Raw genomic sequence first — 27670 nt, forward strand, 5'->3', positions numbered from 1 at the left:
AACTCATTTCAAGCCCCTAAAACTCAAAAGTGGTTTCAATTTCTTTGAGATCTTCTTTCTTTATGACACTCCTTGAAAGCAGCTCGCGCTCCAGCCAGGGTTCAGAACCTCCTCACAAAAGCCCCAGCTCGGATGCATTTTCCACCTCCTGAACAGCCCCAGAACCAGGGATCTCTGTGGGATTCAGGAGGAGCCTCACCCTGAGGCCAGCTGCCCATTTTGCAGAGTTCAAACCTGCCTGTGCCCTGCTCAGGGACTTAAATCGGAGCCTGCCTGGCTCAGTTTCGGGCTCATTTTATTCCTGCTCTTTGCTGGCGTGTTTGGATGTGCAATCCACATAATAATCCCAGCTAATATCCCTTGTCCATGACAAACATACAGAAATTAACATTCCTGAGCTGGCTATTAATGGCTCCACAAAATCCATTCTTTTCTGGGAGGCCTACACCTCCCTTTCCTGCAGTAATTTTGCACTCAATTTACTCCTCAGCCCCAAATTCCTACATCTTTTATGGAGATGGATCTGTACATTGCAGCATTTTCTAATTTTGAGGAAAACCAGGGAAGGCTCAGCTGGTTTTACCTTTACAGCTGAGATTTGTTGCCCAGAGCAGCTGTGGCTGCCCCTGGATCCCTGGAAGTTTCCAAGGCCAGGTTGGATGGAGCTTGGAGCACCCTGGGACACTGGAAGCTGTCCTGGAACAGGATAATCTTTAAGGTTCCCTTCCAACAAACCATTCTGCAATTCCATAATTTATCAACATTTTAATCCCCCCACTTCTTCCAAGTAGTCAGGTGTAACCGAGGTCAGGGTGCCACAAGATGAATTTCCCAAATCAAACACCCAGAGCCTGGATTTCCAGCCTGCCCCCACAGCTCTGGGGACAAGAATCTGTTGAGGCAAGCCCAGAGCTGAAGCTGTAATTTCACAGAAGGAAGAAGCGCCTGTGAAACGCCTTCCTTGAATGCAGGCAGGTATTTACAGTTAGCCCAGCATTAAAAATGCAAAAATTATCTGTTCAGACATGTGGTCTGACTTGGAAGCACCAGCAGGATTATGCTGCGAGCCTGGAAAAGTGGTTCAGGAGAAACATCATCCCGCTGGTATCGTTATCTTTTTTTGATTATTTAATACTTTTTTTTTTTTTTTTTTTTTTGCCCCAGTGCTTAATTTTTTACTATGATTTCCTTTAATCAGGAAGCCTGTCTGGGAAATGGCTCAGGATCCCAGGCAGTTTGGAAACAAGTGTTTTAATCACCCGCTCACATGCAGGTTACTGTCGTGGGAGGGTTTTTATTTCATTTCCAGGCTCGGCAAAATCACTTCATTAAAATCAACGAGGCTTCAACAGGGAGCTTTTGTATTGAAATCCATCAATCACCTCCAGAATGAAGAGAAGGGAAGGAGACACCCCCCACACACGGCACTCCCGGGATCCCTTCCCAAGGGGAAGGAGTGGAACAGGCACTTTGGGATGTGCTGGGGCCATCCCACCACCACCAGCACGACCCCACAGAGCCAAATTTTCATCTCCACTGTGCTAAAGGAATGAAGATGCTGCACCCATCCTGGCACGGGGACGTGCTGGAATTCCAGTTCCTGGGGGGATTTGGAATCCATGTTCCTGTGGATGTGGCACTTGGGGCAGTGCTGGGGGAGGGTGAACTCTTGGGAGGGCTTTTCCGACGCGAACCATTCCGCGGTTCCGCAATTGTAACGCCTCCCCAGGGCCAGGATCGCCGCTGCCTCCTCCAGAATTCCCATTTTTCCCCACGCCGAGGCCAGCAGGTGCTCAGGTGGCCGCTGAGGTCCCTGTGCCAGCTCTGAGGGCGATGCCACCCCTGGGCCGGGCACGTTTGTGTCAGGAATGACACAACAGACGGCACCAGATCCTGCCAGGAACACCGAGGGCTGACACATCCGTCAGGGAAAGGTCGAGTCAGGACAGAGCCCACAGAGAACAAGGTCACGAATCCCCTCCTGCTCGGAGGCAAAGCAGCTCTTCACTGTTTTTAAGAGTTAAAAAGGCCTTTCTGGAGTTTTTTGGGTGTGGGAGTTGTTACCCTCCCAGCTCATGAGTTATTCCCCTTCATGGGTCACAGAATCCCAGGAAAAGCACCTGGATTTCAGCCCCAGGGACAGCGGCTTTGGAGAGGGGGAGAGGAGGATCCCACTGCTCCCGGCCCTGGCCGGTGCACCCCGATCCCCTCGATCCCTACGGGCACACAGCTGCCACCAGCTCTCTCCACGCTGGAATCCAGGGATCCAAGAGGGACAGTGCCAAAGCTGGAAGCTGGAATTCCAGATTCATTTCCATGCCTGCAGCCTGGCCCCAGCCAGGGAACAGCCTTCAGTCCGTGCTGTAAAACCACCTCATTGCAAAGCGACAAAAGGGTGTCCCAGCACCCAGAACACGTCACCAAAGGGAATCATGGAATCGTGGAATGGTTTGGGATGGAAGGGACCATAAAGTTCATCCCATCCACCCCTGTTCCATGGGCAGGGACACCTCCACCAGCCCAGGCTGCTCCAACCTGGACATTCCCAGGGATCCAGGGACAGCCACAGCTTATCCGGGAATTCCATCCCAGCCCCTCCTCACCCTCCCAGCCAGGAATTCCCAATTCCCAACATCCCATCCATCCCTGCCCTCCATTCCCCCTCATCCTTGCCCCAACCCAAATCCAAACACACACACACCTGGAGCAAACTCTCTCCCGAGTTTTAGACCCCCCAATGGAAAACACAGGAAGAGCAAATCAAGAATCCGTTCACATCACGGGAGCGCGGGATGGAAACAGCGAACGCTGCCCGCACTCCTGATTCCTGATTCCCAATTCCTGATTCCTGATTCCCAATTCCTGATTCCTGATTCCCAATTCCTGATTCCCAGTTCCTGATTCCCAACTCCTGATTCCCAATTCCTGATTCCCAGTTCCTGATTCCCAATTCCTGATTCCCGGTTCCCAATTCCTGATTCCCGGTTCCCAATTCCTGATTCCCAATTCCTGGTTCCCAATTCCTGATTCCCAATTCCTGATTCCCAATTCCTGGTTCCCAATTCCCAATTCCCAATTCCCAATTCCCAATTCCCAATTCCTGATTCCTGGTTCCCAATTCCCAATTCCCATTTCCTGATTCCCAATTCCCGGTTCCCAATTCCCAATTCCTGATTCCTGATTCCCAAAAATAAATCAGGAGTTAGGTGTACACAAATCTGACTCAGAGGTTAGAATAAAGGTTTCCATGTGCATGGCTAAAATATTTGTTATATAAATGTAATTTCTGTTATATAGAATAAATGTATCTAATATTTATTGCATGTTATTTATATCTTTATAATGGTATAAATTTTATATATATAAATTATATATATAATATTATTTATTATATATCTATTTTATTTTACATTTTATATTTTATTTATGTTTATATATTTTATTTATATTTATATATTAATTTTATTTATAGTTATATATTTATATATTTATTCTATTTCTATTTCTATATTTATATATAAATCTATTTATATTTTTATATATTTATATATTATATATAATAATTATTTTATTATATTATTAAGAAATATATAATAATATATTATATATTATATATTATATATACTTTCTATATATAAATTATATATAAACATATAAATATATTTCTATATTTATAATATTTTAAATACTATATAACATATTAACATATGTTTATATATACTTTATGTTTATATATATATTTATAGTATAAATACTATATATTATATTATTTCTATTTTAATCTAAATAATTTTTATTTGTTACTTTAAGATTATAATTTATATTGTAATTTAGTTTAATTTATAATTCATTGTATTTATTTATTGCTATTGTCATTTACAATGTTGTAAGACACACATATATAATATATAATTAAATATATTTAATATGTTATTAAATTACATCATTAAAAAGTGATTAAGTGATATAATTAAAAAAGGGATTGTGCCGTGCCATCATCTATCATGTCCTAAAAAAAGGGAGAGAGTTGCAAGAGCCTGGGAGAAAAGAGAGGCTCACCTCAAATAATTGCTGAGACCCCAAAAAATTAACTGACTATAAAATAATCATTAGTAACTATTAATAACATTAATAGATAACTATAAAAATTAATTTGTCGCTTACAGTATAATAAAATTCTTATTAAATTAGAATATATTTGATATTAAATTATCATTATAAATAATAATGAAATGAATATATACTATAATAATAAAAACAAAGAAAAATAAAACATGTTTGGAGCCCCTGGGCAGTGTTCATTTATTCCTTGATGGTCACAAACAAAAGGTGACCAAAGCCAAGCTCATCCCACGGTAAAACCAGTCCTGGATCGAGGCTCACTAAAGCCAGGCTCAGATTTACTGAACAGAAATGTTTCACTCCTTGAGCGGGAGCAAGGAAAAAAATACCCAAAATACCCTAAATTCCCACTTTTTCTATGAGAATTCCTTTAGGAGAAGTGCTTTAATTCCCTACTGAGGCCAAGCCTTGCTGCTCATCCCAAAAATTGGAAATTCAGGATTTTCCTGCAGCATTCCGGGCTGGCACCACCAACCTTTGCTGGCATGGAACCAAGAGCCCCAGGAATGTGACAATTCCAGGGATGGCTGGAAATCCCAGGGATGGCTGACAATCCCAGGGATGGCTGACAATCCCAGGGATGGCTGACAATCCCAGGGATGGCTGACAATCCCAGGGATGGCTGACAATCCCAGGGATGGCTGACAATCCCAGGGATGGCTGACAATTCCAGGGATGGCTGATAATCCCAGAGTTGGCCCCAGCTCGGAGCAGGTGGCCGCTCCAGCTGGTCCCAACCCCCAGGCAGCAGGAGAGCAGCTCCACTGCTGATCCCACCAGCTTTCCATGGAATGTGGATTTTGGAAGCCACAAATGTCCTGTTGGATGGACAAAGGTAACCCCACCACGTTCTGGCTGTCTCTGGATTCCTGGGAATGCTCCAGGTCAGGCTGGATGGAGCTTGGGATAGTGGAAGTTGTCCCTGGCCTTGGGATTTCAAATTCCTTCTGAGCCAAATCATTCCATGATTCCATAATAATTATCACTGTGTTTAATCACCTAAAAACCCTTCAGGTACCCGAGTCCTGATTTCCTTCTTTCCCTGATCCTTCACCTGCAGGGATTATGAAAGAAATGGAGAAATTCCAACTAAAACCAAAAAAGAAGAAAAGGGGAGAACACTGGAGGTTTGGAATCAGCCTTTAAATGGTGAGAATTCCCTCAAAAACACGGGAAGGGCTCACAAAAAAATTCACCCCCAGAGCAGCTGGGCAGGATTCAGCTCCTGAAAGATTTGCTCCTGAAACATTCAATCCTGGAATTTCACATTCAATCATGGAATTCCACGTTCACTTATGGAATTCCACATTCAATCATGGAATTCCACATTCAGTCATGGAATTCCACGTTCAGTCATGGAATTCCGTGTTCAATTAGGATTATTCCAGCCCTGCCAGAGCAGGGACACCTTCCCCCATCCCAGGTGCTCCAACCTGACACTTCCAGAGATCCACAGCTTCTCTGGGAATTCCATCCCACCCTCCCAGCCAGAAATTCCTTCCAATATCCCATCTATCCTTGCTAAATTACTCTACCAATAGCAAAGAGAACTATGTATTTATTTATTATTTTAAATACAATTATTAACTACATCTCCAGCCTCCCAGGGGCAGGAGTTTTCCAGGCACGTTCAGATCCAACATTTGCCAGGAAAAGAAACCCACTCAAGGAGTTTCCTGTGACCTGGACAGGCAGGGAATGTGCAGAGGCTATTCCTGCCCCTTAGAATTTAATCCTACCCAAAAATCAGGAAGGTGAAAGCTTCCCAGATTCCTGCTTTTCCTTAGCTAAGCAATAGCAGCACAGAGATTTCTCCCCTCAAGCTTAGGATATTTTTGGAAAAAAATAGAAATAAAACTGGATAATTTAGGATATTTTTGGACAAACATTGCCCTGCACATCCCAAAAGTATCCCTTGTCTGGGAGCTGCGTTTGGACAGAAATCCCAGGGATTCCAAGGTGCCAGAGGGAGAGAAAGGAGCCCCCAAAAAGCCAAGGGAGCCAGAGCCAGGCAGTCTGAGGCTGGAAAAGCTCCTTTGTGTCCCTGAGCTGTTTTTAACTCCCTGTCAGGATGCCCTGGGAGCCTTCTCTTGCCCACATGGAATGAAATCCATCCCAAAGCACTCATGGGAGCTGCTCCCACCTTCAGGGCACTAAAATCGGCTCCCAGAAGGGCTGATCCCAAAAGGAAAGGCCCCACCAGCAGCTGGCCACGAGGAATAAACCAAATTACGCGGAATTTTTGTCCCCAAGTGGCTGAAGCCCAGCAAAATCCCAGAGAGCAGGAAACCTCTGGTGTTCCCTGCCAAGAGATGCCACCCGTGGCTCCAGCTGAGGGGAATTAGCGCCGTTATTCCGCTCGCCCTGCTGGAAATCCCAAGGGAAACGAAACCAATTTCCTTCCCCAGCTCCGTTTCCCTGATTAACGCCTTCCCCAGGCACGGAAAGCAGCGCCCAGGGAAGCGTCCCTCCGCTCCCACAAACGGATAAACAAATAAATACCACTGCAAACAATGCCTTCTTTTTCCCTGCATTTCTCTTGTTTTGCCTTTAACCACTTGTGTCACATCTTTCCCAAAAACTGCTTCCAAAATCGAGGCTGTGGCGCCAATTCCCTGCTGTCCAAGCGAGCCCACACAACAATGCCAAAACCTAGGATTTATTAGGGTTTATTAGGATTTATTAGGGTTTATTAGGATTTATTCCAGTGAACAGTCAATAAACAGCTCTCAGTTTGCCCTGATAAGCCTCAGTTTGGGGGTGAGGTCGTGGAAGTTTAAGGAATTGAAAAACTCAGATTGATTTCAGGTGTTTTAGGCTGTATTCAAAAGCATTTGCTGGGATTGTTTTTGTAAGGATTTCTGTTCAGATGGATTAATTATTCTCATCTGTTGGTTTTCCAAATACTGCCATAATAAAAGCATTAAACATATATTTATGTTATAATTATATATATATTATAATATATATTATATTGTATTATATTGTATTATATTAATTATATTGTATTAATTGTATTATATTATATTATATTATATTATGTTCTACTATATTATGCTATATATATGCTATTATATCTATATTATTAGATATACAGATATATAATATAAATATATATATTATTAGACATTATATTATATATATGTTATTATATTTATTATTATATAGATATAATAGATATTATATATTGTAATACAATATTTTATATTATATAATATCTAACCCAATATTTATATCTTATATATATATTTATATTATTTATATTGTGTTATATATAACTATATATTTATATTTATCTATCTATTCCTCCATCAGTCTAGATCTGGCCAAGCCCTACTTTAAAGGTAAGCCTCAAAAACATCAATTAAATGGGAAAGCTGAGCCTGGAAACATCCTGGATTTCAGGCTTCCTAAGCTTTTCCAATCCATTCCCTAATAGGGAATAAATATAATAAACATAAATATAAAAATATATAAATATATAAAATTTTATATATATATAAATATATATTATTTTATATATATATATATTATTTTATCTATAATATTTATTATGTATATTATTATATCTACTATTATATCTATTATTATATATCTATTATCTCTAGATATTATTTATAGATAAAATATATATTATATATAGATTATACTATATATAAATAATATACATAGAATAAATATATATAATATTATATATAAATATATATAATAACTATAAATAAAACAGCTAAAGCAAAGCCAAGAAATATGATTATTGCTGTTTGCAGTTGTCATCTTTCATTAGTGCTCCTGCCTCCAAAGGAATTTATGGAGATTTCTCCTCCAAAACCAAGCAGGGAAGAGCCTTGCTGGGAATGCTTGGCTGGGATATTCCCCAATGGTGGGAATTTCCATCTCTTGGGAATGCTGGGGAGGAAAAGCCCAGTTCCAAAGCAGCCAGGCCTAAACACAAAGCTGAGTTTATCTCTTTGGTGCTCCCACTGCATCCATCCACAGCTCCAGCTCAACCACAAGAAATAAATCAATTCAATTTATTCTAGGAATACAATTAAAAATCTCATTTTTCTTTTCCACAGGCCGGGAGTCGACCCCAGCTGAGAAATAAAGACGAGCAGCATGATTCATCTTCGACATCTGGGGGCCAGAGCCGCTCTTCCCTGCGCTGGGCCGCGTTGAAATGGGTTTCCAACAAAAAAACAGGAACGACAGCCGGAGTTTTATCCATCGGGAATGGCGCACAGAGAGCAGCTCTGCCTGGCTGGGCTGTTCCCTGCCAGCTCCCAACCCGCTGGGAAAACACAGGCTGAGGGTTGCCTATAAATGGGAAAATATCCTGGATTTTCAGATGCAAGATGCAAATCCCTTGGAGAAGGGTAAGGGATGGAGGGATGGGACAGACGGGATACGGGGAATGGATTCCCGCTGCCAGAGGACAGGCATGGATGGGATATTGGGATGGAATTCCCAGAGGAGCTGTGATCCCTGGAAGTGCCCAAAGCCAGGTGTGTGGGATAGCAGGAGGTGTCCCAGGGAGTAGCACTGGAAAATCCTGATATCCCTTCCCACCCAAACCATCCCGTGAAGTCACAGCAAATTCCTGCTCCTTCCCACCCAGGGAAGCTCCAGGAACACTCCAGGCTCCTCCAACGGAGGATTGTGCCATAAATAACCTCAGCACTGAATTACTGCAACAGCTACAACTTAATTGAGTCACCCAGGAAATTACTGGAAAATGATCCTTGTTTTTATCCCTAAGCTACTTAAGGGCTGTGCAAGAAAACCTGTGGAATATTGAATACAGACAAGCAGGGATAATATCGTCTGCAAGGCAATAAAAACCAAAAAAACCTGGATTGATTTTGGAGGAGGAGGATTAAATAATGGAGAAGGAGCTCTCCCAGCCCAGGCCAGAGCGAAGGAGGCAGCCAGAAAATAAAAAGCTGCAGATGGAATCACACGGAGAAAGAGAAGGAAACAACCCCTGGAAGGGAATACACAAAATAAAGGAGCATTTTCAGGAGCCACAGCAGGCTCACCAACCAGCCTGGCTCAAAACACACCAAGATTGGATGAGTTCAACTCCTCCACCTTCAGACTCAGCTCTGAGTAAAGCATAAAAGAATTTTTAAAAAAATAATCTATAGACTATTATATATTATAATATTATTATATAAAATTTATTTTTATATTATTATATTATTTTATATAATTATATATTACATTATATATAATTATATAATTATATTATATAATATAGCATATAGTATATAATATAATTATATATATAATATATTATATATTATATATAGTATTAAAATATATATTATAATTATATATTTTATTATATATATGATATATATTATATTATATTATATAATTATATAATATATATTATATAATATCTATTATATATTATATATTATAGAATATATAATATATAATAGTATATATTATATATAATATAATATAATGATATATAATATATAATATATATTCTATCTAATAATAATATAATATCTAATCTAATATTTATATCTTATACATATATATGTATATATGGGATGGAGAAAACGAAGAGATGAGAGGAGCCACCAACAACAGCAAACAGGAAATATTCCAGCATCAGGAAGGATTTCACAAACCAGATCCAAACAATCATCAAAATATTTACAACTCCAGAGTCCTGGGCACTTGAAAAGGTGCAGAAAACACGAGAGAAGGCAGGGATGCACGCCAGGCTCCAAAAATGGGGTAAAAAAAAAAAGGGAAAGGAAATATCCTTCCCCAAAACCCCAAGGAATAGAATGAAATGAGGGTGTCCAAATCCAATAAATGTGAGAAATTCAACATAAAGGATGAGACAACAGCAAATCTCTTCTAAGCCAAGCCTTAAAATAAACGGCTCAAGTTGTGCCGCGAGCGCCGAACGACGCGAGCGTTAAACGCCGCGCAGCAGCTCCGCTCGCGCCCGGGATATCCTGTGTTCCAGAGCAGCTCCATTCCTGTTTTCCCCTGGATTTGACAGCTTCAGGGAATCCCCAGCAGCACTTTAGGGAAAACCCATCCTGGTGAGGCCAATCCCGCACAGAACCACGCATTCTGCACGATCCCCTGGGGGATAAATTCATTTCTCCAGGGATTTTGGGAATCAAACCCTCTGGACTGCAGGGTTGTCCCCTCTGCTGCCAGCAAAGGTTGCTCCAAGCTCCATCTTCTACCAAGAGAACCGAGGTCACAAAATCCCAAATTAAAACTCCCCGCGCCTGTTCTGTGCTCAGCAGGAATTCTTTTCCCTCTGCAGCTCTCTGCCACACAAAACGTGGCAAAGAGCAGCCCACAAGGAGATCTGCTCTTCCCTGGCTCCCAAAAAACATCCTGGATCAAGGAAGCCTGGATTCATCCCCAATCCTTCATCCTGCATCACCTCCTGAAACTCAGATTACACAGCTCTCCCCTAAACCCCAACATTTTGGTTGAAAACATCTCCATTTAACACCCATCCCTGACCATTTAATGGGTATTCCATACCCATTCCATCCCTCAGGAATCTCAACACCTCAGCTGGAATTCCAGCCCTGATATTCCAACCTAAGGACAAAAATAACGTTTTATTTTAAAAGCTGGAAGTCATTCCCGAAATGAGACATTTCCAGAGACAAAAATCTCTTTGGTTGGGCCATGACCGGCTCGGGGCAGCATTTCTGACCATCCCACACGGATGGAGCTGCCAAATTATCAAATCCTACACGATTCCTGCATTTTTTAGCACACTCAGTGGGCTGGTGCTTTGTTTCTACAAAAAAAATTTGGCTTTTCTACTCCAAATGATCCAATTTCAGCCTGCAGAGTGTCAATCTGCCCATTTTTGTTTGGAAAATTACCGATCCATTAGCTGTCAATTAACATCAATTTTCCTGCTGGAAGCGCTGATTCCATCCCACTCCACCCTCCAATTTCCTAGGAAGAAACGGGATCCAGGAACAAAGCTCTGCTCTTCCCGTTATTCCATCCACCTGATGCATAAACACTGGGATAACAGAGTTTATTCCACCTCATTTGAGGTTTTTTCAGAATTCAGAAAGAAATTCAGAAGTTATCAGGAATTACTCAATGTTGAAAAGGGATTTTTTGAGGATTTGATGGAAGGGATTTGAAAACATCCCATTTTTGGTTGGAATGCTGATTTAAGGAAAGGGAAGCTCTCATATGAAGGCAAAAAATACCAATCTGAGGCATTTAATCAAGCAAAGCCCTGATTACATTGAATTTTAAAAACTCTTGAAGCTGTTCCTGATGTATCCCACGCTGAGGTGGGACATCATTCCAGCCCTGCACACTGAAGAGCACTTCTGGTGATTTCCAGGCTGAAAAAAAATCCCCAAGCCACGTAAAAACCCAAATCTGTTTTCCAGATGATTGAACCCTGAAGTGAAAGGCCATTAAAAAACCTGCCTAAAAATGAAACTGGGTATGACCAAGTGAAATGTGACATAAAGCCCTGCACGACACGCTGCTGCCACAACCCAGGGAAAAGATATTAAAAAGGGGAGGAGGGAAAAAAAAACCCCACAAAAAAACCAAGAAAATTTAAAATTTAAAATTTTCATGCAAGAGGGAAGGAAGGGAAGAATCCAGGGTAAAGCAGCACCTCAAAAGTCTGTTCAGTAAGGTTTATAAGTACAGCTACTGCTTTGTTTAGAGTAAAATAAATCCTTTTTTTTTTATTTTACAGGATTTCCTGTGTTGCACGGGACCTGAGGACACACCTGGATAACAGCTGGATAGGTGACATCCTCCAGAGATCAAAATGTAACAAAAAAGTAGGAAAAAGGGCACCAGAGATTTGCACAAACACACCAGGAAAAAACGTGAAGCCACCTCTGGCTTCTCCTGGCAGGAACAGGAGATGCTGCTCCGAGATCCCAACTGCTGGGAAAGGCTGCTCAAGGGGAAAACCAGGAGATGGAGAGTGGAAAAACAATCCTAATAAACAACCCTAATAAGCAATCCTAATAAACAATTCTAATAAACAATCCTAATAATCAATCCTAATAATCAACCCTAATAAACAAACCTAATAAACAATCCTAATAAGCAATCCTAATAATCAACCCTAATAAACATTCTTAATAAATAATCATAATAATCAATCCTAATAATCAACCCTAATAAACAATCCTAATAAACAATTAATCCTAACAGGATAAAGCCGTGCACAGGCTGGGTATCCTCAGCTGCTGGAACGGCGGCACTGATGGAACGGGGAAGTGCCCCCTTATTAAATCATGGCTTTCCCAGAGGAGGAATCCCAGAATTCCAGGCTGGATTGGGATGGAAGGACTTTAAAGCTCATCCCATTCCACACCTGCCATGGCAGGGACACCTTCCCCCATCCCAGGCTGCTCCAGCCTGGCCTTGGGCACTGCCAGGGATCCAGGGGCAGCCACAGCTGCTCTGGGAATTCCAGCCCAGCTCTCCCCACCCTCCCAGCCAGGAATTCCCAAAATCCCACCCAAAGCCACCCTTGCCATGGGGCACCACTTCCCACAGCCACTCCTGTGCCTGTCAGCCCAGCATTCCAGCCAGGAGCTCCTCCAGCAGTCAGGGCTGGCTGTGGGACACCAAACCCAACCTTTGGGTTTGTTTTTCTTTTCCTTTTCCCCATCTTTTTCCCGTTTTGCTGGATTTCCACCCCACATTATCCAGACACAGCACACAGATCCCTCCTCCTCCCCAAGCACACAAACACCACAGTTGAGCCTCCCACTGATGCAGAAAAATGTTAAACCCTGCTCCCTGACGGGATGGGTTTGCTCCCGGCACATTGATATTTCTCCAGCCACATTCCCTCCCACGAAGTTCCTCGGAGAGCACCGCGAGCACACGGAGCGGGCTGAGCTCCCACAGCTGGCCTGGGAACGTCCTGGAATGTCCCAGCCCTGCCATGGAGCCGGGAATGGGGCAGGGACGGCACCACAAACACCACCCTGGCCAAGGATCAACACCCCACAACCAAACCCGGAGGGCAGGACCCGCACACACAGCTCCAAACATGGAGTCTGGCCAGAAAAATCCATAAATCTGCTCTTTTAATCACTGTCTGGGGCCCTTATCACTATTATTATTAATTATTATTATTATTATTATCATCATCATTATCATTATTATCATTACTATTATCATTATTATTATCATGATCATTACTATTAGAATTATCATTATTATTAGCATTATCATTATTATCATTGTTATTACTATTACTAGCATTATTATTAATTATAATATATCATTACTATTATATTAATATAATTATGAAATATTTACTATTATTAAATTATTTGCCTGTTTATAATAATTAATTATTCTTTTTGATAATAATGATAATCTATTGTTAATATTTTATTGGCATTATAAAGTATTAAATTTATAAATACATAAATTTGTATATAAATTTAAAAATTTGTAAAATTTATGAAAGTTTATAAAAATATAAAATATAATCTATAAAATATATAAATATCATTTATAAGAATATAAATGTATGTAAGTTAATAACATAGAAAATATTATAATAAATAAAATAACATTTATTATCAATAATTATTGCATTATTTATCGATGGTATTTATATTTATATTTATATTTATATTCATATTTATATTCATATTTATATTTATATTTGGAATAGGAAGAATAAGAATAAGAATAAGAATAAGAATAAGAATAAGAATAAGAATAAGAATAAGAATAAGAATAAGAATAAGAATAAGAATAAGAATATTGTGGTGCACTGAGCTGCTGCAAAAGCTGCTGCTTCCAGCTCTGGGGAGAAAAGTGAAAGTTTTGACCCAAAATTTGCTGGTGAAGGGAATACAAAGAACACAAAAAAATCTCTGGGATTGCAAAGAGGAGGGAAGAGGCAGAATTGGGGCACCTTGAAAACCAAAAGTGGGGCATTCCTGAGCGGCGAGGGAGCGCTGTGGGAACCGCGGCCGTGTCCGTGGATGTGACATCCCACAAGGTCAGCGGGATAAGAGCGGCCCCAGCCTGGCCCTCCATCCGTGTTTTGGCTACACACAGCTCCCTGTTTTCCCTGGAATCCCTGTGGGAAAAGGCCCTGCTGCAGGAAATCGTGGTTAAAGGAGTTAAACTCTGCTTGTCCCGTCAGCTCGGGGATGGTGACCCTGGGATAGACCCTGAGCTCTCACAGCAGGAACATCTTCTTGATAAGGGATTCCCAAAGCCACTGGTTCTGAGATGGAATCAATCCAAATCCAAATTTCCCCAGTGTTAAAGGATAAATCCAAATCCAAATTTCCCCAGTGTCAAAGGAGAAATCCAAACCTGAATCTTCCCAGTTAAAGGATAAATCCAAACCTGAATCCTCCCACTGTTAAAGGATAAATCCAAATCCGAATTTCCCCAGTGTTAAAGCAAAAATCCAAACCCGAATTTCCCCAGTGCTAAAGGACAAATCCACACCCAAATTTCCCCAGTGCTAAAGGACAGATCCAACCCCAAATTTCCCCAGCATTAAAGGATAAATCCAAACCTGAATTTCCCCAGTGTTAAAGGATAAATCCAAACCTGAATTTCCTCAGTGTTAAAGGACAAATCCAACCCCAAATTTCCCCAATGTCAAAGGATAAATCCAACCCCAAATTTCCCCAGAGTTAAAAATGAGGTGCTTTTCTCCCCCCACATCTTTTCTGTGAAATGTTTTGGCACAGCAGCAGCAGCTGGGACGTGGCATCCAAACAAGGCTGTGGGTTAAACTTTAAATATTACAGCAGGTATTTTTTGGTGACGTTTCAGCGCATTTGAGCATTTATTTCTGTGCTGTCTGGGCTGTTTCAAGAGCAGAAAAAGGAACACAAGTAACCCTCTGCTCCACACGGGTTCTTGCACCTCAAGTACCCCCAAGCACTTCCTGGGAGCACCTCAAACAATTTTAACAATTCCAACAATTCCCTGAATGCCTCACGAGTGCATCAGGGCTGTTTTCACTCCACTTGCTAAACAGAAGGGATAATTCACCTTTAACAAAGATCTGCCATCAGACAGAAAATAAACACCAGCAAAACCAAACAAACAATAGCCCTGAGCTTTCCAAATAAAATTCCTTTTCCCTTTCAGTTGTGCAACCTTTTGTCCCTGAGCCAGCTGAGAAGAATTTCATGCTTAATCAATTTTTGCCTCGCTGGTGTTTGTAGGTATCCCAGTTTCTCCTCTTCCCTGCAAATCCAGCTTGGGATACCTTGGATCTGCCACATCTGAGGATGCAGGAGAAAATTGAGGGCTGGTTTTCCTGGAATTTAGGAATTCATCTGCATCCTCTTCTGATCCTGACCAGGGATCCTGGTGCTCAACAGGGAAGGACTCAGCAGCTCACAGGAACTCCTGCACAGTTTATTTCACGTTCTAATTGAAGCATTTAAGTGTGACAGAATCGTTCCCCAGCACGGAGAAATCCCACCTGCCTTCTGCTCAGGCTGTGGATTCCCAGGAATCCACACAGATTTATTTCTGGAAAACACCTCTTGCTCCCACACCAAGTGAGGGGAGAGCTGGGAACGGTCCCAAAGCTTCTGCAGACTCAGAGGGAGCAAGAGATTCCTCAGAAGGGAGAAAAGGTCTCCAGTCCCTGAGCTGACCCTGCAAAGCTCTGAGCTGCAAGGTCATTTCCCTCTGATCCAGCCCTGACTGAGACTCAGCTTCCTAAATTCCTCTTCCTAAATTCCTGAGACTCAGCTTCCTAAATTCCTCTTCCTAAATTCCTGAGACTCAGCTTCCTAAATTCCTCTTCCTAAATTCCTGAGACTCATCTTCCTATATTCCTCTTCCTAAATTCCTGAGACTCAGCTTCCTAAATTCCTCTTCCTAAATTCCTGAGACTCAGCTTCCTAAATTCCTCTTCTGCCATTTGATGTGGCTCACTTCTCCCAAGCGTGGCCAGCACACCAGGAAGGAAAACACCCCTGACTATCCCAGGTGTCCCTTGTGCTGAAGGAGTTAAAAAGCAAAGTTTCAAGAAGTGTTTTGTGCACTTTGCTCACCTGCTCAGGCACAGAATCATGGAATACTGGCAGGGTTTGGATGGGAAGGGACCTTAAAGCCCATCCCACCCCACCCCTGCCCATCCCAGGCTGCTCCAAGCCCCTCTCACTCCTCACCTTCCTCCAGAGGCTCCTGAAAAATTCATGGGGAATAAAAACTCCTGTCAAGCACGGAAGCTCTTGTTTTATTTAGCAAAAAGAACATTGTGCATTTGCCACACTCAGATACTCATTTAGATGATCAAGAGAACAGGAATTTGCAGCTGAAGCTCAGACACAATTCCCTGCGAGCAGATCATTGGGAAGATCTGACAACTCCCAGACTATTTCAGGAAGCTGCAATTTTCAGCCAACAACTCGCAGCCATCCACCCCAGCTACCTGCAAGCAGCTGCTATCACACAAGGATTAAATTAATTACCAAACACTTCCTGCCTCAATCCACCGAGCTTTAATAATTACCCTAACATCAAAAGGACTCCGGTTACCTGCAGAGAGCTGCGGCCGCCGAGCAACACCTGGCACCAAAATCACTCCTGAGCCAAAGTTTTTTGGGATGGATGGCACAGCCAATCCAGTAAAACTTCCCAGTAAAACTCTCTGGGCCAGAACTCACCCCGATGCCCACAGAGGGGGAACAACAAACATCATTAATTCTTATTTACATCTCTAATTTTGGGCTTCTCCTATCTGAGAGACAAATTCAATGTTCACCCAATATCCCCAGGAGAGTGAGCAGCCACACAGAGGCTCCCCCACACACACTCAACATCAAAGCTCCTGTTTGAGCAGCCTTTAAGTCAAATATTTGTGAGAGTTAATTTATTTGATCATCTGCACTTGCGAGGCTCAGAGCTGGGCAGAGGCCTTTGAAGCACTCCCAAACACAGTAAATTATTGGGAACCTTTGTCAGAAAAAGTGCTGTATAAACTTTCAAATAAAAGCCATTTCCATCCCTTCCCTCTGGTGCCAGCTCCAAACCTGCCCCAGGTGGAACTGGGATATTTCTCTGTCCTTTGGAAAGCAGGACAAGGGGAGCCACAGGGGGACATGGCAGGATGTTGGATGGATGAACAGCCGGGATTTCTGGATTGAACAATTTGCTTCTTCATTGTAATTACTGGCTTCTGAAAGACTCCAGCAACTTTGCCAATTTGTACAACCCTCTATTCTCTGCTTTTGGCCTCCGCTGTGCAGTCATTTTGCAGACAAACAAGGAACAGATGTACAATCTAGAGCTGCCCCAAGTCCTTTTATAGTAAAGGATTTCTGGCCAAACAATTATGTTAAAAAGAAAAAGAGGGGGGAAAAATACAATTTTGGTATTTTTTAACATATCTCTTGCAACAGCCAAATGCACATTACAAAATCTGGAATTTCTTCTTATGTTTCTGGAAGAATATTCTGGAAGAATAATCATGTTCTCAAGGACATCCCGTGCTGGAGCAACTCCCAGCACCCGCGTGGGGAGCGTGGCCAGAGCTGCCCACAGACTTTGGGGACACCGAGGGCAGCCCTGGGGGCTCTGCTGCTGTCACCAACCCCTTCTGCCCCTGGAGCACCAGGACACAACTTGGGAAAGGCCAGGAGGCCAGAGAGACAGAATTCCAGAGGGGTTTTGGCTGGAAGGGCCATGAAGGATTATCCAACATCACCCCTTCCACCATCCCAGGCTGCTCCAAGCCCCAAGCTGCTCTGGAACACTTCCAGGGGTCCAGGGGCAGCCACAGCTTCTCTGGGAATTCCATCCCAGGTCCTCCCCACCCTGGCAGACAGGAATTCCTTCCCAATATCCCAATGTCCCAATATCCCTCTGAAAGGGCAGGAGGCCAGAGTGACAGAATCCCAGGATGGCCTGGCTTGGAAGGGACTTGAAATCCCATCCCACCTCCCACTGTCCCAGGCTGCTCCAAGCCCCGTCCAGCCTGGCCTGGGACACTTGCAGGGATCCAGGGGCAGCCACAGCTGCTCTGGGAATTCCATTCCAAGCCCTCCCCACCCTGTCAGACAGGAATTCCTTCCCAATATCCCAATGTCCCTGAAGCCCTTCCCGTGTGCTGTCCCTCCACAGTTAACACTGCCCTGCGCCGCTCAGGGAACGTGACGAGGGAAGTCAGAACCTCTGGAGTTTTCCTGTGGATTTTCCTGCCGGGAATCCTGCGTGGGGCCCAGCCCAGCTCTGGGAACGCTGTCCCAGGGCCGAGGTGTCCCCTCTGGGATCCGGGACACCCAGAGCTGTCCTGGAGGTCCAGCAGGGCCCAGCTCTGGTGTGAGCCCCATTCATTGGCAGCACAATGCCCCCATTCTGGGCCTTCCGGAACCTCCTGCCCAAATGTGTGTTTAAGGCTGCTCAGTCCTCGCAGACAAACGCTGGTTTTGTTAAAGAGACCCTGGGCTGGGCTGAAAACCAGCACACACTGAGGCTCTGCAAGATGTTACCCTGAGCAGGGGATAGAGCATTCTACATCAGCCAGGCCTTGCTGCAATGAAATCCCCCTGAAAGGCCGTGTTTGATCCTAGGAGAGCTTGGGGCTCGTGTTTTTCCATACAGAACTCTGGGTTATTGGGACTACGGAGCAGGGCTGAGAGGGCTGCACATCACAGACCTCGCACCAGACACAGATCACAGGGAATATCAGAGCTGGGAGGGACTGACAGGATCAGGGATGCAGCTCCTGGCCCTGCACAGACACCCCAAAACCCACCCCAAAACCCCAGCCTGGGCATCCCCGGCACCGCTGTCCCTGGAGCTCCCAGTGCCCAGCACCCTGTGGGGGAAAAGCCTTTCCCTGAAATCCAACCTAAACTGGAGCAGAATAACTGGGAACAGCTCACGGAACGTGGGCAGGAGCACAACCCTTGGGGCCAGCTGGTGTGAGCATATGGAGTGATGGAAACCTGCTCAGCCCTCCAGAACCGAAATCAGGATGTGATAAACGGGAATTTCCCACTTTTTAAGCACCAGCAGCTCCAAGCGCTGTTACCTGAGCAGCCTGAGCCCTTTGCTGCACTGCTGAAGGCTCAGGGCTAGAGATTTTCTCTAACCCAGATATCAGTCAAGCAGAATTTTGATTGTGTCACTGATTTCCCGTAGCGAATTCCCAAATGGACTCTTCCAAACGAAGAGAACAATAATTCAGCTGAGTTTGTGTAAAACGCGGCTGCACGCCGCTCACCGCCAGCCGGGTCACCGGCACTGCCTGCAGGCACTCTGCCCTGCTGGTTTTAAACTCTAATCTTCTGGTGACCAAACAAAAATCCCATTTGTGCCTCCCAGCAGAGAGGAAAAAACCTTCCAGAGCCACAGCTCCAACCTCTTGCTGTCCCCACACCTTCCAAGGACATGGAAAAGGAGCAGGAAAACCAAGCTCTTCTCGTGTCTGGCTGCCTGCATGGGGAATTGTTTTGATCCTGATCAGAAAGTGCTGAATTCAGACCCAAGAGGCAGCCCAGATGCTTAAAAATAAACCAGGGCTGAAGTGCTGCCTCATTAGCATGTTCTGCATAATTCATGTGCTCGTGCTGGGGAGAGCTCTCCAGCCCCAGGTCACGGTGCCAGAGCTCCAGCTCGGATTCCTGCGGGCACAGCCGGGTGCCAGCCTGTCCTGCCAGGCCCAGGCCAGCCCAGGAGAGAGGCAGGGCTGGCTGTGGAGCACAGAATCCCAGAAATCTGGGTTATTCCCAGAGACACTGCCCCTGGATCCCTGGAAGTGTCCCAGGCCAGGCTGGACGGGGCTTGGAGCAGCCTGGGACAGTGGGAGGTGGGATGGGATTTCAAGTCCCTTCCAAGCCAGGCCATCCTGGGATTCTGTCACTCTGGCCTCCTGCCCTTTCAGAGGGATATTGGGACATTGGGATATTGGGAAGGAATTCCTGTCTGCCAGGGTGGGGAGGACCTGGGATGGAATTCCCAGAGAAGCTGTGGCTGCCCCTGGACCCCTGGAAGTGTTCCAGAGCAGCTTGGGGCTTGGAGCAGCCTGGGATGGTGGAAGGGGTGATGTTGGATAATCCTTCATGGCCCTTCCAGCCAAAACCCCTCTGGAATTCTGTCTCTCTGGCCTCCTGGCCTTTCCCAAGTTGTGTCCTGGTGCTCCAGGGGCAGAAGGGTTAGTGATGGCAGCAGAGCCCCCAGAGCTGCCCCATGTCCCCAAAGTTAGGTGGGAATTGGACAGGAATTCCTCCCTGTGAGGGTGGGGAGGCCCTGGCACAGATTCCCAGAGCAGCTGGGGCTGCCCCAATCCCTGGAAGTGTCCCAGGCCCTTGGACAGGGCTTGGAGCAGCCTGGGACGGTTTTGGTGCAGAAGTGGCACCGAACCCTCCCGCTGGACATCACCAACTCTGACAACTCGTGCACAGAACCTGCAGCAAACCACGGGATTTCCCATTCCCTGAGCCCTAAACCCACAGCGGGCACCGGTGCCAGCCCTTCCAGCTGGGCACACAAACCTGCCCCAGAGCCAGCCACTCCCCACAGCCAGCATCACAAACCACAGCTGGGACAGCAAAGGAAAAGCAAAACTGCAACCAATCCCAGGCATTCTCCACCTCCAAAGGAACCCTGGGCTGTGCTCATTCCCCCTTCCCAGCTGGAGGAGCAGCAACAGCCTGGAAAACGAACAGAAAGCTCCAAACTCTGTGTGGGTTTGGGGGAAAAGGCAGGGATGGCACCAGGTTTGCCCCTCAGGAATCTCCCAGTGAGCAAACTGAAATCAGTGAATGTCAAAGGTTGGTTTCATTTCAGGATGGATGCCCCTGGAGTGAGAAATGAGGAGGATAAGCAAAGCAGCTGCTCCTGCAGGGTCCTTCACCCGCCCAGTGAGGAGCTCCAGACCAAGGGGACAGACTGAAACCCCTGCTGCTGACACACTGGAGGGAAAAAAGTCATTTCTGGACTCAAAACGACAGCAGGACACTGCCTGGTAAAGCAGGGGTGCTGCTGATCCCATATGGAACATCAGCCCAAGCCCTCCTGCGGCTGGGAGGAACACTCAAAATTCCAACAGGGAAAACCCTCCCCTTCTCCAAAGGAACCACCCAACCCCGGGCCAGGGGCTGATAAATCCCCACGCACACCTCCACGTGGATGCTTCATTCCAAAAGGGCTTGGAGTCCTTAAGAAGCTCCTGAACCGTTCACAATCTTCATCCAACAATCCAAAAATGCAGTAAAAACACCCAAGCGCTTCCGAAAACGCGAGGGGAAATCAAACATTTTGCTTTGGCTCTGTCACCTGCTGGGTTCTCTGTGCCCTTTAAAACCTTCTCATGCAGCAGGAAAAGCTGAAGTGATTTTAAAACCAAAGACTGAAGGCAGCCACCCACGGCTCCAAGTCGTTCAATCACCCATCAAAAACTACTCAAGAGCTACTGATTGATTAAAGCCGGCCCTGGAAACTCCGAATTTCATCTTGCACCTCTCCAATTCCTTCTTTAGCATCACCCACGATGTGGGGCAGTACCCAAGAGAGCGTTTCACGGCTCACTTGTGCATGACCTTGCTGGTGGAGACAAAATAAAAATAATAAAATCCTCTTTATCTTGCACACAAGGTTAAGGAAGTCGATAGAGACGTTTGATATCGGCGCTCTGAGGAAGGAGGATGGGGCAGGTTAAAGGTAAAGGCAGAGGTTTTGCTTGACCTGTTGTGGTTCACCTTAAATCAAATTTAATGTGTAATTTAGAGGGTTCATCCCTCCACCATCAGCCAAATTAACAGGATTATCTGGCACGGAGAAATGGTACACCCAAAAATATATTCATTTACATCAGCCCAGCCATTCTTGAAGTATTCCAGGTTTCCAGGGAGCTGAAATTAATTTCAGCAGAGTTACCAGCAGCTAAATACCCACCACAGCACCCTCCTATCCCAGACACTCAAAGGAAAAAATCAGTTGGACAAAAACGTTCTCCTGTGATGTCTGGGTGGAAAAACTTACAAATGCCATGCCCTGACCGACAGAAGCTGGGCAGAAGCGTCACCACGAGGTGCTGCTGTACATTTAACCCCTCTGAAATGTATAGATTTAACAATGGGATTTATCAGGTTGTTTCTGTCACTTCAACGAGACCCTGAGGAAAAACCCCAAGGGCAGGAGCCTGGCAGAGCTGAGGCCCCAACAAGGAAAGCCCAAAGGTCTTTTGGAGATCTGGATTTTGGAAATCTCATTTTCCTGAGGATTCCTAAACCTGCTTTAGTGTCTCCCACTGCCACCTGTATCAGGCACCTCAGGATCTCAACTCAAATCCATCCCAGGGGAATCCTGTAAAATTCAGGGATCACAACAGGGAATCCAGTGCCCCACCAGAGCAGGGGAGCTGATCCTATCCCACAGAAATCTCCTGCAGCCCTGTCGTGCTCCGTAATGACTTGCAGACCCTAAACAATATACACATTTATATATATATTTTATAAAACAATGCCTAATATATCTCACAGACAATGAGAAAGGGGAGCAGCTGGGGAACATTAAGAGTTTTCACACTGAGCTCCCAAATCCTTAGGCAGGAGACACTCCAACTGCCTTCCCTGGGATGGAGAAGGACCAAATCCAGTGGGAAGAAGGGAATTCCAGCAGGAAGAAGATGGGAGCAAAGCAGGGACAGGTAGGTGCCTTCCCTGGGGGTGGCAACACCTCTCTCACCCTCTGGCCAAGCCTCCATCCCCCAGAGCACAGAGGAGCCCTTTGTGCACCCAAACCCCACTCAGAGGGGGTAAGAGGATATTTCCTGTTAACCTCACCGCGGATTTGTAATCCAGCAGTCAAATTATGTCAATCACAGCTCATTAGGCAGCGATTTCCCCTGCCAAGCCCGGCCTGGCTGCTTCCTCCAAACCACGTGGCATCTGCAAACGTGCAGCCCCGTGCCGGGTTCAGGGAGACCACCCTGCTGCAGGAGCTGGAAATGTGGGATTGGCTCCCAGGGCTCGCGGCTCCGGTGCCACCGCGTCTGCGGCGACTCTGGCACCCCTGGTTCGCTGAGCTGTGGTTTCCTCCGAGCAGCGCTGCTCACCAGAACCGAGGATTTCTGCCCACGTGTCCAGAGGGTAAAGGCAGGGAAGGAGCACTGGGGAAGGGATGAGGCTGGGATGTTCCCGAGGGGATGTGCCAGTGCTGGGAGCTCAAAGTCAGAGCCAGAGCTCAGATCCAGCGCAGCCAAATCCAGAACTTGGTGGCAAAGCCACAACCACTGCCTCCCTGCACTTCCCACTCCTGTGGAATCCAGAGAGAAGGGAATTACTTCTTGGAAAAGAGGAGAATTCCCATCAGTTTGAGGGGATGGAAGAAACAACACTCGGTTCACAGCCTGAAACCTGCAATCTCTCTTGGCTTGCCCACATTCTCCTCCTTGAAGTACATCCCATCATCCAGAACACACACAGCGCCCTCTCCTTGGCAGCACGGACTCGACTCATGAACCATGGCAACACATTCCTACATTTCCACATTTCTACAGCCAAATTCAGCCAGGGAGACACAGATCCACAGGAAAACCCCCATGTTCCTGCCCAACAGACCCCGTGGAATGGCACAGCCAGAGGTGCCACCCTCCCTCCTGCTGGCTCGGGACATCCTCAGGAACGGCACACGGAGCACAACCTGGAGAGTTTCACCCAAAAAACATCACCGGGAGCACGGCCCATCATCTCCTGCAATTTATGCACCTCAAGGAGGATCAGGAGGCAGGGAGGTGACCAGGTGTGCTCCAGGTGACCAGAAGGGTGTTCCAGGTGACCAGATGAGTGTTCCAGGTGACCAGATGAGTGCTCCAGGTGAACAGATGAGTGCTCCAGGTGACCAAGTGAGTGTTTGACATGACCAGGAGAGTGTTCCAGGTGACCAGCTGTGTGTTCCAGGTGACCAGGTAGGTGCTCCAAGTGACCAGGTGAGTGTTTGAGGTGACCAGGAGGGTGTTCCAGGTGACCAGGTGAGTATCTGACATGACCAGGTGAGTGTTCCAGGTGACCAGATGGGTGTTCCAAGTGACCAGGTGGGTGTTTGACATGACCAAGAGAGTGTTTGACATGACCAGGTATGTGTTCCAGGTGACCAGGTGAGTGTTTGAGGTGACCAGGGGAGTGTTCCAGGTGACCAGGAGGGTGTTCCAGGTGACCAGGTGTGTATCTGACATGACCAGGTGAGTGTTCCAGGTGACCAGATGGGTGTTCCAGGTGACCAGATGGGTGTTTGGCATGACCAGGAGGGTGTTCCAAGTGACCAGGTGAGTGTTTGACATGACCAGGAGTGTGTTTGACATGACCAGGTGAGTGTTTGACATGACCAGGAGTGTGTTTGACATGACCAGGTGTGTTCAAGGCAGACAAACCACTGCATCAGAGCCCTTTCTCAACCCAAAATCCTCTGCCAGCCCAGCAAACACAGGCTGGCACACATCCATCACCTCCAGGCACAACATCCCCTCGCTGAAGGGACTCCTGAGATCCCGGAGCAGCTCAGGACAGCACATTTGAATAAATAATAACAATAAACCAGTTGGTGTCACGGCACTCACGGTGAAATCACGGCCAACCCGTGCTCTCCTCGTGGTTCTGAGGGCCAGGGCTCCCTGCTCTGCATGAGGGGAGAGAATAAAACTTCCAAACTCACGGGAGGGACATCTCCCTCCTGCAATGGGCACAACCCTCCCAGCGTGAGGGCTGGAGACCTGCACACAGCAACTCAACGTGTTCATCACCATCCCAATCAGCCCTGGGAATTCCATCAGAGATATGGAAATTGGTATTGTCAGCACAGCCCTGCGGGACCTCAGCAGGGATCCGAGTGTGCCAGCAGTGCTTGTGCCAGGCTAATTTCTTAAGACAGCACATAAAGAAGGTGAGATTTAGTCTTATAACCTTCAGCATCTCCTGCTTCATTCTCCCATCTCCTGACTCATCCTCTGTCCCCACAGAAAATATTCCTCATGGTTTTTCCCCTAGTCATTCCTTTCTGGTTAATCCCTGCCCTTCTCCAGCCTACCCCGTTCTGGGTAACTGACCAGTGGCACAGTCATCTCTCCCTCAGAGCCACAGAGAAAACAAAATAATCACAGCCCGGCACTTTATCCTTTCACAAACCGGTCAGATATTTCCTGGAAGCTGCAGCAACACCAGCCATGCCTGGCTGGCTGCAAGAACAGCATGAAGGTGATTTTTGGTGGTGTTTGAGTCCCATCTTGCAGCTTCTCCCAGCAGGAGAAGAAATCAGAGGGGGAAGACGCTGCCACGCCGTGTTTGTACAGACTGGCCACCTGCACGGCCAGCCTCTCCCTCCAGCAAAGCTGCAGCACTCATCCTCCCAGCCTTAATTGAAGTCCATCTTCTAAATCCAGAGGCCACCCCCTCCTTGCAGGCACCTCAGGAAATGACAGGCTGTTATCTCCCGTATTTACCTTACACGTTTCTAACGCTCCCCCAAATGACGTCTCAGCCTTTTACTGATCCCATCCATCAGCCCTAACCCAAAGGCAGCGATTTCCTCCCGCAGACGGAGCCGGGAGCCCTCCTGGTAGTCACAGCCAAATCCAGACTGGATTCTGAGCCATGTGCTGCCTGCGGGAGCATCTCCCATCTCCGGCTTTCCCCGACAAGAGCAAGGCGACACCAGGCTTTTCTCCACTGTGCCCAATAATCGTAACATCTCACTCGCCATTTGGCTCGTCCGTGGGGGTTCCTGACTGAATAGGCTTATTCTTTTCTTAGACATGATAATCTAATTGGGTCTAACCAGAAATAATCCCCAACACACACCAGTTGTGAATCCTCTCCCAGCGCCGGGAGCGCTCAGGGAGCGGGGGGGCGGCTCTGGGATGCGAGACGGGAATTACCCCGGCAGCTCCGGGCTTCCCATGGCATTACAGCGAGAGCAGGGCACGGCACGCACATGGAGCCTCTCCCTCCTCCTGCTCCCCCAGCTCCCGTTCCACACGCGAACGCGGCTCCCGGCAAAAACAGGCGGAAAAGAGATGGGGCGCGAGCCTCGAGCCGCGGTGGTACCCCGAAGGAAGCGGGAGGTTTGCCCAGGGAAAGCTCAGCCCTCCCAGGGAAGGACCCGTCCGTAAATGAAAACGCCGCTGCCCCGCGGGGAGAAGCTCCGGGGTGTCCCCGGCGTGAGGGGACGCGACCGGGGTGTCGCGGCCAAACGGGACGGGGAGAGGAGAAAGCCCGAGGTGTCCCGGGGGGCACAGAAGTGGGGTGTCCTGTGAGGAGCTGTGGGTGTCCCCGAGAAGGAACGGGTGTCCCTGAGGAGCTGTGGGCATACTCCGGGCAGCTGTAGGTGTTCCCCAGAGGAGAAGGAGCGGGTGTCCCCCAGAAGGAGCGGGTGTCCCCGAGAAGGAGCGGGTGTCCCCAGAGGAAAAGGAGCGGGTGTCCCCGGAGCAGAAGGAGCGGGTTTCCCCCAGAAGGAGCGGGTTTCCCCCAGAAGGAGCAGCGGGTGTCCGGAGCAGCCGCGGCTGATCCCCGGCCGCTCCCCGCGGGCTGCGCTCCCCGGCCCCGGGAGCCGCCCGGGCCGGGCCCCGCGGGCCCTCAGGGGCTGCCGAGACAAAGAACCGCGGCCCCGTCCCGCGGGCGGCACCGCCCCGCCGAGCCCACCTGTGCCCGGCCGCGGCTCCCGAGCCAACTTTCCTCCGCTCCCCCCTTCCCCCGCCGCTCCCCCCTTCCTTCCCCGCAGACAATGGGGCCGGCGCTCACCAGCACCACGGCGAAGCGCTCCTCCAGCTCTCCGGGCTCGGGCATGGGCAGCTTCAGGGGGACGCTGTGCGCCCTTAGCTCCGTCTGCTGCGCGTCCACGCTCCCCGCGTTGCCCATGGCGGCCGCTCCGCGCTGCTCCGCGCCCCGGCCGGGCGGGCTCGCCCTCTACCACCGCGGCCGCTCCGCCGCGCCGCCGCCCGGCATGGCTCGCCGCCCTCGCCCTCCTCCCCCCGGGGCGGGCTCGCTCCGGCTCCGGCTCCAGCCCCGGCTGCGGCTCCCCCGCATGCCGCCCGCACAAAGCCCCGCTCCGCCCCCGGCCCGCGGCGCCATGGGACTCGTAGTCCCGCCGCAGGCCGGGGGAGGGACGCGGGAGAGGGGTGGGAATGGCTGGAAAAGGGTGGGAGAGAGGGGGAAAACGGGGGGAAGGGGTGGGGGAGACCCCGCCGCCTCCATTTTGCGTCGGCGGCCGCGCTGGCACCGGCCGGGAGCGCCGGGACACGGGGAAGGGTTTACACCGAGGGCAGGGAGCGGAGATCCGGGAGAAATCCTTCCCTGGCAGGGTGGGCAGGCACTGGGTGCCCCTGGATCCCTGGCAGTGCCCAAGGCCAGGCGGGACATTGGGGCTGGAGCAGCCGGGACAGGGGAAGGTGTCCCTGCCATGGCAGGGGTGGCACTGCGTGGACTTTAATGTCCCTTTAAATCCAAACCAGATCTGTGATCCTGTGATTAACTCCAGACCTCTGCTATGGAGAGCCGTGGCCCTGCTGCTCACAAAAGGGCTGTAGGTGCCCGAGGACAGGGGCTCC

General features: G+C 47.4%; 1 protein-coding gene across 4 annotated transcripts in view; it reads right to left on the bottom strand.

Annotated features, from left to right (window-relative positions):
• FMNL2 (formin like 2) overlaps positions 1 to 27067 on the bottom strand; it is a 111900-nt gene extending 84833 nt beyond the window's left edge. For all 4 annotated transcript variants that reach the window (XM_014249600.2, XM_014249602.2, XM_014249601.2 and 1 more), the window contains exon 1: positions 26865 to 27067. In XM_014249600.2, the coding sequence (XP_014105075.2) occupies positions 26865 to 26981 (117 nt within the window). In that variant the 5' untranslated portion in view covers positions 26982 to 27067. The remainder of the gene's footprint in view (positions 1 to 26864) is intronic.
• Positions 27068 to 27670: the final 603 nt, after the last annotated feature.

This window comes from Pseudopodoces humilis, chromosome 8 (assembly GCF_049639895.1).
Source record: "Pseudopodoces humilis isolate 2021_Gansu_Grassland_sample_001 chromosome 8, ASM4963989v1, whole genome shotgun sequence".
NCBI lineage: Eukaryota > Metazoa > Chordata > Aves > Passeriformes > Paridae > Pseudopodoces > Pseudopodoces humilis.